At 45.1% G+C, this 13668-nt stretch overlaps 1 protein-coding gene across 1 annotated transcript in view; it reads left to right on the top strand.

Annotated features, from left to right (window-relative positions):
* The window catches only part of LOC122554701 (calcium-activated chloride channel regulator 1-like), a 56015-nt gene that overhangs the window by 27445 nt on the left and 14902 nt on the right, over nt 1-13668 (top strand). Inside the window, exons 5-6 of the mRNA XM_087990426.1 lie at nt 1970-2135; nt 8273-8494. Of these exons, the coding sequence (XP_087846552.1) occupies nt 1970-2135; nt 8273-8494 (388 nt within the window). The remainder of the gene's footprint in view (nt 1-1969; nt 2136-8272; nt 8495-13668) is intronic.

The raw sequence follows: 13668 nt of genomic DNA, 5'->3' as shown, positions 1-13668 counted from the left end.
TCTATGGTAGGAAACGAAGGATCTATGGATATCTTTGGGACTGGAAGGCTGGTTTCAATGGTGTGTACGAAGTCCCTTACTTTTCATGATATACATCTATAATTACATATACAGATTCAGACTTCAATGTAGTCATCATTATTAAGATGTTTGTACTTGGTATCAAAAATTGGCCACATGTTTCATGTCCAATAATGTAAACTGCAGAAATATAAATGAATTATCAAATTGGTCAAAAAGAGATAATGCATTTACAGGGCTGAGGATGATGAAAACAAGCAAAAGGAACATATCATAAATAATAGATTATTAAGAAGAGTAGGAGAAAAGACTAGTATTCCAGTGCATGCTCCCTGAAGATAGAAAAGGGTAGTTGGATATGGTGGTGAAGAAGTCACACAGATACATTCCTTTATTAACTCCAGCAGAGAGTACAAAAGCAGGGAGGTCATTCTAGAACGATAGAAAATACTGTTCAGTGAACAGCTCATTTACTGCATATTGTTAAGAGCATGTCTTTTCTATTTAACTGTATTTTTGATTGTGGTCTGAAATGGAAAAACGATTGGTATAAAAACCAAGATTATTGAAAGGATTGCTGTATAAAGCAAAAAGCCTGGCACTTGTTGTAGGAGGTGTTTACACAGCTGTGTGTGCAAGTCTAGTTACAGATCATCTGTAACTAGGGGGTGGCACGGTGGCTCAGTGGTTAGCACTGCCTCCTCACAGTGCTCAGAACCCAGGTTCAATTCTCACCTCAGGTGATGTCCGTTTGGAGTTTGCACATTCTCCCTGTGTCTGCGTGGGTTTTCTCTGGGTGGTCTAGTCTCCTAACACCAACCAAAGATGTGCAGGTCAGGTGAATTGTCTGTGCTAAATTGCACATAGCGTTAGGTGCATGAGTCAGGGGCAAATGTAGGGGAATGGGTCTGGGTGGGTTACTATTCAAAGGGTCGGTATGGACTTGTTGGGCTAAAGGGCCTGTTTCCATACTGTTGGGAATCTAACCTAATCTTGTCTGTGTCCAAATAGAGACTCAGCTGGTAACAAGTAGCTGATTGTTGCGTGGAAGAGTGACCGGTTATTGATGACAAAAGCCTTCTGCCTGTCCACAGCAATGTGACTGGCTTCTAGTTAGCTGAGCAGCTTACAGATTGATTATTCAAGTCAGGAACAATCATAACTTCAGGAGGAAAGGAGTTGTGATCAGCAAAAGGAGCATCTGAGCAAATCCTGTTGGTCTTCTCAATTGTTCGCTCCACCTGTAATGCCCTTTTCTTTGTGTCTATTTGTATGTGTGTATGTCGTGGGCATTTTATTAGTAGGTTAGAATTTTAACCAGTAGCGTTATGTGTTAACTGATCATAATTATTTTTATTTGCAGTTAGAATCTATTTATTTGTAATAAATAGTCATTCCTTTTAAGTTTAAATTCCTGGTCCATGCTTTCTGTCAATTTGGATCCAAAAGATGGGAAAATTGGGAATTTTGGCTACATTTTAAAATCTTGAAAGTTTACTTATGTGATGACTGTGGGAATAGTGGGGCTTGGTTTCCAGTGTGTTACTCCAGTGAGACATAACCGAACAGTTATGGTAACCGTACGTCCATCAGTATGTATACACTGAAAGAGGGTACAAAGGAGATTTATTGGGATGTTGTGTCAACTAGAGAATGAAGAATGAATAAAGACTGGATAGGCTGGGGTTCTTATCTTTGGAAAGAGGGAACTATGGGGACATTTAATTGAAGTGAATTAAAATTATAAAGGGCTGAGAGTGGAAAGGAAAAATTGATTTCCTGAGGAAAGTGGTTGACTATAACCTTTATTAGTCAGCAAGGAAATGACAGATGAAAGTTGCAAATGGTACGGAGGAAATGTTGTAAGTTTCAACCTTATTCAGTGATTTCTCATTGTCAAAATGTTACTTGGAATCAAGGAATTATCTTTAATCATTTTTACTTCCAGATGTTCAAAAGAGATTAGAGGACAGCTTGCTGATTGCTCAGGCAGATCCTGCTCAGCATGTGAGACAGATCCTAAGTCAGGACTGCCGAAAAGGGATTGTGAATTTTATCCAGACAGCAAACAGACTGCATCCTCCTCAATTTTGTTCATACAGGGACTATCAAATGTAAGTAAAGCTGCTGAGAGGTATGTTTGTCCAATATTGCTAACACCCCTGCAAGATCTCCTCAGAATAGTGTCCTCAGACCAACTAACCTTCGCTGCCCATCAATAACCTTCCTTTTGCTATAAGGACAGAAGTGAGGATGATTGTACAGTGTTCCACTCAATGCATTATTCCTCAGCTAACTACGTGGTCTGTAATGCAGACAGTTAATCCTGGATAGCATCCACGATTGGCCTGAAATGTAGCAAGTCATATTTTTGTGATTCAAATGTCTGGCAATGATTATTTCCAACAAGAGAGGATCTAACCTCCTCCCCTTGCATTACCATTGCTGAATTCCTGAAGATTACCATTGACCCTAAACTAAACTGGACGAGCAAGTAAATAAAAACAGCAAGTGTTGGAGAGACTCAGCAGGTCTGGCAGCAACTGAGGAGAGAAATGGAGTTAATTCTTCAATCTAATATGGCTCTTCAACAGAATTGAACAAGTCACATACATTCCGGATGAACTTTTTCAAGACCGGATAGTCTCTGAATACTTCTGCAGTGACCTGAAACATTAACTTCATTTCTTGCTCCAGATTTTATTTCAGATTTCGAGCATCTGTGATATTTTGCTGTTGTTGGGTAATCTCACACTTTGACTCTCCAAAGCCTCTCCAAAACTAACAAGGCAGAAGTCAAAACATGATGGGCTGCTTCCAATGTGACTGTAACAACAAACACCATCAAACCATCAAACACTTGGTCAGCTCCATCAGCCACTTTAAACATTCACTTGCCCCACTATTGACACACAGCGGCTGGATTGTGTACCAGTTGCAGGATGCATTGTATCTGTCACTAAGGCTTCTTCAACAGGACCTTAATCTTCAGCAAAGGAAGCAGATGGATGGTGTTGTGCCCAAGACTGGGGACTGGACTGCCTCTGTCCAGTGCCATCACTCCATTGTTCCCAACACGAATATATTTACTTTACACAGTTACCAACATAGCCAATGATGCTTTATCTATATTTTCAAATTAGAATACAAAAGATCTATTAAATAAGCGTCTCTAGTCAGGAATAAAATTATTGATTTATTATAAAACAAAATTACTCAAAAAAGATGCAAAAACACAAGTGGAAGTCACAAATGGTACATCTTTGAAATAGCCAGACATTTGTCAATTAAAAACAAAACAAAGTTCTCGACAGAGATATGGAACGAGGACATGAATAATAAGGATAAGGCTTTCATCCAGCTTCCTGGTACATGGATATCGAAGATAGACAGTTATCACAGGGATCCTTATAGATGTAATTTATTCTGTAATCGCCAACATAAATTGTTCAAAGGGTATTCCAGGAGAACAGCTCACACAGTGTTTGGTTATTACACTGGTCCCTCAAAAGAGCTTTCTTTGAAAGGCAGAGGATAACCATTTCAGCAACTGAATTCCACACAATATTGACAACCAGACAACCACCTCTGCGATTGCTGGGAAGACAACCACCTCTGTGACTGCCGCAGGATCCACCATCGCTGCGAGATTCACTGCCTCTGGCACAAATGCAAAACCTACTCTCACGTCCCTTCCACCCCCACAGTTGCCACCGGCACAGCCACTTCTGCGCTGAAAAAGTCACTCACCTACTCACCTGGACATGAATGAGACTTTCGCCGACGTCACTTCTGCCAGCAGTGACATCATTCACCGAAAACCAGTCTGCAATGTCGTCACCGTCACGTGTGATGTCACCTCTGCCCCCCCCACCATACAGACCGCTGTAAGCCCCACTTCCACCCTCAGTGTTAGTGTCACTTCTATTGATGACATCACTCCTGACCCTATAGTCACTCAAGTGATTGTCTCTGCCCCCACACCCATCTCCAGCCCCACCCCGGTCCCAGCTCCCAGCCCTGCCGTGTCTTTACTCTTCCCCCAGACCTCCCCCTTCACTGAGGATGAATGCTTAGTCCTCAGCAAAGGCCTTACCTTCATCCCACTACGCTCCTGGATTAATGAGTTCGACATGTGTCCCGACATTGAACATTTCATCCCCCGCCTTTGGGCCCACTTTTTCAATCAAGACTCCCGCCCACCCAACGAAGACCCCTTCTCTCGCCTCCAACACACCCCATCCATCTGGAAGCCCCATGCTGGCCTGTTACTTTCCTTGACCTCTTCACTTCTAACTGCGGCCGTGACATGGATGGCTTCAAACTACCCATCGTCTTCACCCATTGCAACCTCCCGCCCTCACAACGCACAGCCCTCCACTTCCTCTGCTCCAACCCCAACTCACAATCAAACCCGCAGATAAGGGTGGCGCAGTGGTAGTGTAGTGCATCAACCTCTACATCACTGAAACCAGGCGCCAACTTGCAGACACCTGCTCCAACTGCCCCCACCACCACGACCTCACCTCCCATCACAAAACCATTGTCTCCCAGACTATCCACATCTTCATGACCTCTGGGGATCTCCCACCCACAGCCTCCAACCTCATTGTCCGTGAACCCCACACTGCCTGATTCAACCTCCTACCAAGGTTCACAAACCCGACTTCCCTGGTCAGCCCATTGTCTCAGCCTGTTCCTGTCCCACTGAACTCATCTCTGCCTACCTTGACAACGTCCTGTCCCCATTAGTCCAGGAACACCCCACCTATGTTCGGGACACCATCATGCCCTTCACCCCCTCCAAGATTTTTGTTTCCCCTGCCCCCAACACCTCATCTTCACCATGGACATCCAGTCCCAATACACATTGATCCACCATGATAAAGGTCTCCAAGCCCTCCGTTTCTTCCCCTCACGCCATCCCAACCAGTACTCTTCCACCGACACCCTCATATGCCTGGCTGAACTGGTCCTCACCCTTAACAACTTCTCCTTCCAATCCTCCCACTTCATCCAAACCAAAGGGGTACCATGGGCACCTGCATGGGCCCCAGCTCTGCCTGCCCCTTTGTCAGGTACATGGAACAGTCCATCTTCCACAGCTACATCGGCACCATCCCACACCTGTTCCTCCGTTACACTGATGACTGTATCAACACTACCTCGTCCTCCCACGAGGAGGTTGAACAGTTCATCAACTTCACCAAACCTTTCACTCCGACCTCACATTCACCAGGACCATCTCGGACACCTCCCTCCCCTTCCTGGACTTCTCCATCTCCACCTCTGGCAACTGACTAAAAACGGATATCTACTGCAAGCCCACCGACTCCCACAGCTACCAAGACTACACATCCTCCAACCTTACTTCCTGGAAAACTGCCATTTCTTATTCCCAATTCTCCTGCATCTGTTCCCAGGATGACCAATTCCACCTGAGAAATTTTCAGATGGCTTCCTACTTCCAAGATCACAATTTCCCTTCCCATGTGATTGACGATACCCTCCAGCGCATCACCTCCACTTCCTACACCTCTACCCTTGAACCCCACCCCCTCCCAACACAACAAGGACAGAAACCCCCTGGTCCTCACTTTCACCCCATCAACCTCTGCACACATCACATCATCCTCTGCCAGTTCCACCACCTACAAACGGACTCCACCACTACAGATATATTTCCCTCTCCACCCCTAGAGTGTACTGGAGAGACCATTCCCTCTGCGACTCTCTCACCAAACTCACGCCCCCCCATCAGCCCACACCCCACTTCCAGCACCTATCCCTGCTACAGAAAGAAGTGCAAAGCCTGCGCCCACACCACTTTCCTCACCTCCATCCAAGGCCCCAAAGGATCCTTCCACAGTCAACAGAAATCTACCTGTACCTCCACCAATGTCATCTACTGTATCCATTGCACCCGATGTGGTCTCCTCTACGCTGGGGAGGCAGGACGCCTACTTGTGGATTTTTCCAGAGAACATCTCTGAGAAACCTCCACCAACCAATCCACCGCCCCGTGGCTGAACACTTTAACTTCCCTTCCTACTCCACTAAGGACATGCAGGTCCTGGGCCTCCTCCATCGCCAAACTGTTACCAACTGATGCCTGGAGGAAGGACACCTCATATTCCGCCTTGGGACCCTGCAACCACACGGGATCAATGTGGATTTCACCAGTTTACTCACTTCCCCTCCCCCCTCAATATCCCAGTCCCAAGCCTCCAACTGCCCTCCTGACCTGTCCATCAACTTTCCTATCTATCCACCCTCCTCTCCGACGCATCTCCTTCTCCCCACCTTCATCTACCGATCACATTCTCAGCTCCCTTCCCCCCAACCCCTCCCCCCTCCCATTTATCTCTCAGGCCCACAGCCCTCAAGCCACATTCCTGATGAAGGGCTTATGACTGAAACGTTGATTCTCCTGCTCCTCAGATACTGCCTAATCTGCTGTGCTTTCCCAGCACCACACTCTCAACTCTGATCTGCTTGTCCTCACTTTTCCAAGCCAGAAACCAAGGCATGTGATTTCCAATAAATCACTGCATGTAATTAATTTAAACCATGTGACTTCCAAGAAATGGCTTTAACAAATTGGTCCAATGTGTCACTCAATGACCTTTCTAAGAAAAAGGTCCATGTGTCTTCCATGAGTTTACAAACAAATGATTGTCAGCAATTCTTTCAACACAAATCCTCAAAGAAACCATTGATAATAAAGGATCTTCATAACAATAGCAGCACATCCACCTCCAGGTTCTCCTCAAAGTCCAACACTAATCCCAACTTTGAAAATTCTCATTAATCTTTCATTATCACTGAAATCCCCTAACGTGACGAAGAGTGCAGACAATTGACACTGCTGTGCCTCAAGAAAGTGAATCACCATGTCCCTGTCATAGTTAATTCGATCCTGCCAGAGATATCTATACTGTAATCATTAATATAAAAATAAAGTGAAGTCTCCATAGTTCTACCAGGCCAAGACTGCTCTCCCATTGGATTGAGGCAACGTGTGATGCCTTACCCAGACAGACACCACAGCTCAGGTGAGGGTAAAGGTTGACAAGGACAGTCCTTCATGGAAACCTCAACCAGCGCAGGAATCGAACATTATTGCTGTCACCTCTGTGTCATAAATCTGCTGTCCAGCCAACTGAAGTCTTTGTACTGGCAGCAGTGCTCTGGGAGAATTCGATGGAAACCTGCAATTTCATAAAATCCTGACAGTGTAGAAAGACACCATTCAGCCCATTGGGTTTGCCATCAACCTTCCACAGAGAATTCTATCCCATACCGGTAACCTCATTTGCCATGGTCAATCCACCCAGGCTGTACATCTTTGGATGATGAGAGGAAACCAGAGCACCCAGAGCACCCATGCAGACGCGGGGAGAGCATGCAAACTTCACACAGTCAGTTACTCAAGGCTGAAATTGAACCCAGGTCCCTTTTTAATGAGGTAGCAGTGCTAACCACTGAGTCAAAAATGTGTTGCTGGAAAAGCGCAGCAGTTCAGGCAGCATCCGAGGAGCAGGAGACTCGACATTTCGGGCATGAGCCCTTCTTCAGAATCTTCTAAAGAAGGGCTCATGCCTGAAACGTCGATTCTCCTACTCCTTGGATGCTGCCTGACCTGCTGCGCTTTTCCAGCAACACATTTTCAGCTCTGATCTCCAGCATCTGCAGTCCTCACTTTCTCCTAACTACTGAGTCACCTTACCATCTCCTCAATTCCTGAGCATCACTTTCCCCATTTTACTGCAGATTGAAGGTGTCTCCTCTTCAATGGATGACAGCAGTGACCTGCATTTTCCACATCTCCAGCTTCCTCTTGCAAAGAGCAGGGCCTTTGAGATTGATGATAATGCACAGTTTGGTGTCTTGCCCTTATCGGATGCCATTGATTGGGGAAGGGCAAGGAGCAAACTTGAAACATTTAAGGATTTAACAGTTCTGCCCTTTTCTTGCTTAAAACACATTTTATGATATTATCAATAAATTAGTGATAAATTTTAAAGACTGAGGGTAGTTGCAAACTTACATTGTGGATACCTTCTTGTCAGACATCTGTGTGATATCCGAGACAATCAATGCAATATCAATCCTGTGGTCTTCACAATGGGTGGGTGACCATTTCCAACAGTATTTTTCCTGGGTATGGAGGGTAAAAAATAACCCATCCCCACCACAATCTATCTGCAGCCTCTTTAACCTGTTGCATCTTGTTTTTAAAAACATCCAGGTGACTGAATTCTGTGACGATAAGACTCACAATCCTGACGCACCGAACATGCAAAACAAACTGTGCAACTTCAGGAGCACTTGGGACGTAATCAGTGAGTCGGAGGATTTCAGAAACAATCCCTCACCCTACAGTGGTTCAGTGATACCGACCTTTACACTGCTACAGGCCAAACACCGTGCTCTGTGCTTAGTCCTTGATGTCTCTGGGAGCATGACGTTGGTAAGGTCAATAGTAAAGTTTATTTCACAGAAAGTATTGACTTAGACCCACATTTGTGCTGTTGTGTGGCTTCGCACAGCACGTTAGAGGAGGTCAGAAGCTGGATATTCTGAAACTAGTAGCTCATCTCCTTACTCCCAGATCCTCTCTGTCATCTACAAAGCACATATCGAGAGTTTGACAGAACACTGTAGAATTTTAGAGCAGGCATTGTTATAGCAGTAATGTCAGGGTGGCAATGTAGAGACTCCTGATGAAGGGCTGATGCCCAAAACATAGATTCTCCTGCTGCAGGGATGCTGACTGACTTGCTGTGCTTTTGCAGTACTGCAGTCTCAACTCTGATCTGCAGCATCTGCAGTCCTCACTTTCTCCTGGTAATGTAGAGAGCCATGCTAATGCTCTGGAGACACGCGTTCAAGGGGGAGATGATGACACAGCTCCAGTATCGTTTGACTATCAATGCAGCAACTCAGCCAATGTTCTGGGGACCTGGTTTCAAATCCCATCATGGCAGTTAGTGGAATTTGAATTCAATTTAAAAAAAATTGGAATTAAGAATCAACTGATGAAGATATTGTCAACTGGCGAGAAAAAAAAATCTGGTTCACTGATGTCCTACAAGAATGAAATTTGTCATCCTAACCTCAGCTGGCTGACATGTGACTTCAGACTCACAGCAATGTGGTTGACTCTCAATTGCCGTCTGAAATGGCTTAGTAGGCCATTCCTTTGTGTCAATCATTACAAGAAACAAAACCAGACAGATTGCTTAGCATTGACCTCAGTACAGGAAAAAACAATGGCAGAAACCGCCCTGTCAACCCTGTATTTGGGTCTAGTGCCAAAGTTGGGAGAACTGTCTCACAGACTAGTCAAGCAACAACCTGTCACAGTAACACTCACAAAACCATACCTTCCAAAAAAAGATCCAGACATCATCACTATCATCATCTCTGGATGTGCCTTGTCCCACTGACAGGACAGACCCAGAGAGGTTGTGCCACAGTGGTATATAGTCAGGAGGGAGTTGCCATGGGAATACTCAACACTGACAACAGATCCCATGAAGTCTCATGGCATCAGATTAAACATGGGCAAGGAAATCCCTAACTGAATGGGTGTGAACATAGGAGTTTTAGTTAGTAAATTTGCAGATGACAACAAAATTGGAGGTGTCGTGGACAGTGAAGAAGGTTACCACAGAATACAATGGGATTTTGGTCAGATGGGCCAATGGGCTGAGGAGTGGCAGATGGAATTTAATTGAGATCAATGTTGGGTGGTGCATTTTGGAAATGCAAATCAGTGCAGGACTTATACACTTGGGGACATAGAGGTCAGAGAGTACAGTACAGAAAGAGACCCTTTGGTCCAACTCACCTATGCCAACCAGATAACCTAACCTAATCTAGACTCATTTGCCAGCACTTGACCCATATCCCTCTAAACACTTCTATGCTCGAGGAAGTAGTGGTGGCTGGTACAAATACAACATTTAAGACATCTGGATGGGTACATGATTAGAAAGGTTTTAGATGGATATGGAGAAAGTGAGGTCTGCAGATGCTGGAGATCAAAGTTGAAACTTTATTGCTGGAATAGCACAGCAGGTCAGGCAGCATCCAGGGAACAGGAGATTCGACGTTTCGGGCACAGGCCCATTCCTGAAGAAGGGCCTGTGCCCGAAACGTCGAATCTCCTGTTCCCTGGATGCTGCCTGACCTGCTGTGCTGTTCCAGCAATAAAGTTTCAACTTAGATGGATATGGGCCAAGTGCTGGCAAATGGGATTAGATTACTTTATGTTATCTTGACGGCATGGATGAGTTGGACCAAAGGGTCTATTTCCATGCTGGACATCACTATGACTCTGTGATATATGTCCACCCTTAGCTAATGAGTTGTTACTCCTCCATGTTGAACAAACATGAGAAGAAGCACTGAGTGTGGCAAGGACTCAAAATGTACTTTGGGTGGAGCAGTTCAATGCCCACCACCAAGAGGGGGTCAGCAGCAATACTGAAGATTTATGATCCCTCAAGAGGGGCCTCTTGGTTCGAGATCGGTCAAAAGAATCAACGGAATGCGGTCAGTCAAAAAGCAAGGGTCATTAGTTTATTGAATTAAGGCACATTGATGCAATTCTGTCCAGCAACGCAGAGGTTAAAGCTTCTGTGTTCCGTGGTGACATGATTGACAGCAGGCTAATCCAATGATATTCCCTGGGAAACGGGTCTTAATTACATAAATCGTCATGGTAGCAGTTCAAGGTTAGTTCGAACACCAAATCACCATCGTATTATTCATATGATGAAAACTCCATTGTTTTCTCTTATCTCTAAATACAACCAACTTAGCAAAGCATCAGTTCAAGCTCACAGAGTCAAATCATTACTTGCAGCCATCTTGTTGTGCTATTTTAAAATGAAAAGCCATTTTGTGGTTAATAAAAAATCTACATATACTTGTTGCTTCTGACAACAGCCTAAATTCAAATTTTAGATCCTCAGTACTACTGATCGAATTGGTTGGGTCCTAAAGGACCTAGCTGCCAGACTGGGTCTGCAGCAGGTGGTGAGGGAACCAACATACTTGACCTCATCCTTACCAATCTGCTGTCTGCAGATGCATCTGTCCATGACAGTATCAGTAAGAGCGACCACTGCACAATCCTTGTGGAGACGAAGTCCCACCTTCACACTGAGACCACCCTCCATTGTGTTGTGCAGTACTAACACTGTGCTTCATGAGACAGACTTTGAATAGATCTAGCAACTCAAGACTTGGCATCCATGAGGCACTATGAGCCATCACCTGGAGCAGAATTGTCTTCAGCACAATTTGCAACCTCATGGCCCAGCACATACCCCACTGAACCATTACCATCAAGCCAGGGAATCAATCCGTTTTCAGTGGAGGAGCAGCATCAGGCAGGTCTGAACATGAGGAGTCTATCTGGTGAAAGTACCAAACAGGATTACTTGTAATTCAAACAGCACAAGTGATTCCACAGTCAATGGATCAAAGCTCTGCAGTCCTGCCACATCCAGTCATGAATGGTGGTGGTCGATTCAACAATTAAATGGAGGAAGACGCTCCACAAATATCCCCATCCTCAATGATGGAAGAATCCAACACAGTGTGAAAGATAAGGCTGAAGCATTTGCAGCAACCTTCAGCTACAAATGCCAAGTTCCATCTGGACCTCCTCCAGTGGTCCTCAGCATCACAGATGCCAGTCTTCAGCTAGTTTGATTCATTCCATGTGAGATCAAGAAGTGTTTGTAAACATTGGATGCTGCAAAGGCTACGGGCCCCTGACCACATTCCGACAATTGTACAGAAGACTTGTGCCCCAGAACTTGACACTCCCTTAACCAAGCTCTTCCAGTACAGTGAAAAACTGGCATCTATCTGACAATGTAGACAATGGTCCAGGTATCCCCTGACTGACCAGAAACACTTCGGATGCTAGGAATACTGCGGTAACTCACCTCCTGACCCCTGAGATCCTGTCCACCATCTACAAGACACAAGACAGGAGTGTGATGGAATGCTCCCCACTTGCCTAGAGGAGTTCAACTCCAACTACACTCAAGCAGCTTGACACCATCAAGGACAAAGCATCTCATTTGATTGGCATCACATCCACAACATCCACTCCCTCCATCACCAACGTTCAGCAGAAGCAGTGCGTACTGTCTACAAGATGCACTGCAGAAATTCACCAAAGATCCTCAGGCAGCACCTTCCAAACCCATGACTACTTCCTTTTCGAAGGACAAGGGCAGCAGAGCCATGAGAACACCACCACATTCAAGCTCCCCTCAAAATCATTCACCATGCTGACTTGGAAACATATTCCCATCCCTTCACTATTGTGAGGTAAAGAAAAAGCCTGAAATTCACCCCTAAAGGCATTGTGGGTCAAGCTGCAGCATGTGGACAGCAGCAGTTCAAGAAGTTGGCTCATCACCATCTTCTCACGGGTAACTACAGATGGGCAATAGATGCTGGCCAGTTGGACAAAAGGCAATAATTGTTGTAAATAACCAACTAATGCCCTTTTTACTAATGTCCTTCAGGGAAGGAAATCTGCCAACATTATCTGATGCACATGTGATTCCAGTCTCAGAGAAATGCCCAGTAAGTCATTCAGTTCAAAGGGAATTGGAGATGGGCAATAAATACTGCTGTTGCCAATGATACCCACATCCCATCTGTAAAAAGGAAATATTTGCTTGAATTAAGGCAGCCAAAAACCTTGACACCATCTCGGGATGTAGTCTTCGAGTCATAGAGTCATGGAACCAGACCCCCTCTTCGGTCTAACTCATCCATGTCGACATATATCCCAAATTAATCGAGTCCCATTTGCCAGCATGTGGCCCATATCCCTCCAAACGCTTCCTATTCATATACCCATCCAGATGCCTTTTAAATGCTGCAGTTGTATCAGCTTCCACCACTGCCTCTGGCATCTCATTCCATATACATTACCTGCATGAAAAGGTTATCCTTTAGGTTACTTTTATATCTTTCCCCTCTCACCTTAAACCTATGCCCTCTTGTTCTGGACTCCCCCACCCCAGGGAAAAGACTTTGTCTATTTATCCTATCCAAGCCCTTCATGATTTTATAAACATAAGACCATAAGACATAGGAGTGGAAGTAAGGCCATTCGGCCCATCGAGTCCACTCCGCCATTCAATCATGGCTGATGCGCATTTCAGCTCCACATCTATGAGGTCACTCCTCAGCCTCCAACACCCCGGGGAAACAGCCCCAGCCTATTCAGCTTCTCCCTATAGCTCAAATCCTCCAACCCTGGGAACATCCTTGATGGCCTAACCAACATCCTGTACAACCACAACATGACCTCCCACTCCTATACTCAATGATCTGACCAATAAAAGAAAGCATGCCAAATGCCTAATTCACTATCCTATCTACTTAAAACTGTATTTTCAATGAACTATGAACCTGCACTCCAAGATCTCTTTGTTCAGCAACAATCCCTCGGACCTGACCATTAAATGTATAAGTCCTGTATTTTATACAAAATGCAACACCTCACATTTGTCTAAATTAAACTCCATCTGCCTCTCCTCAGCCCATTGGCCCATCTGATCAAGATCATGCTGTAATCTGAGGTAACCTTCTTCACTGTCC

This window comes from Chiloscyllium plagiosum, unplaced genomic scaffold, assembly GCF_037043375.1.
Source record: "Chiloscyllium plagiosum isolate Xiang-an unplaced genomic scaffold, Cpla_swu_hap1 HiC_scaffold_9, whole genome shotgun sequence".
Lineage (NCBI taxonomy): Eukaryota > Metazoa > Chordata > Chondrichthyes > Orectolobiformes > Hemiscylliidae > Chiloscyllium > Chiloscyllium plagiosum.
This window is presented reverse-complemented; position numbering and strand designations above follow the sequence as displayed.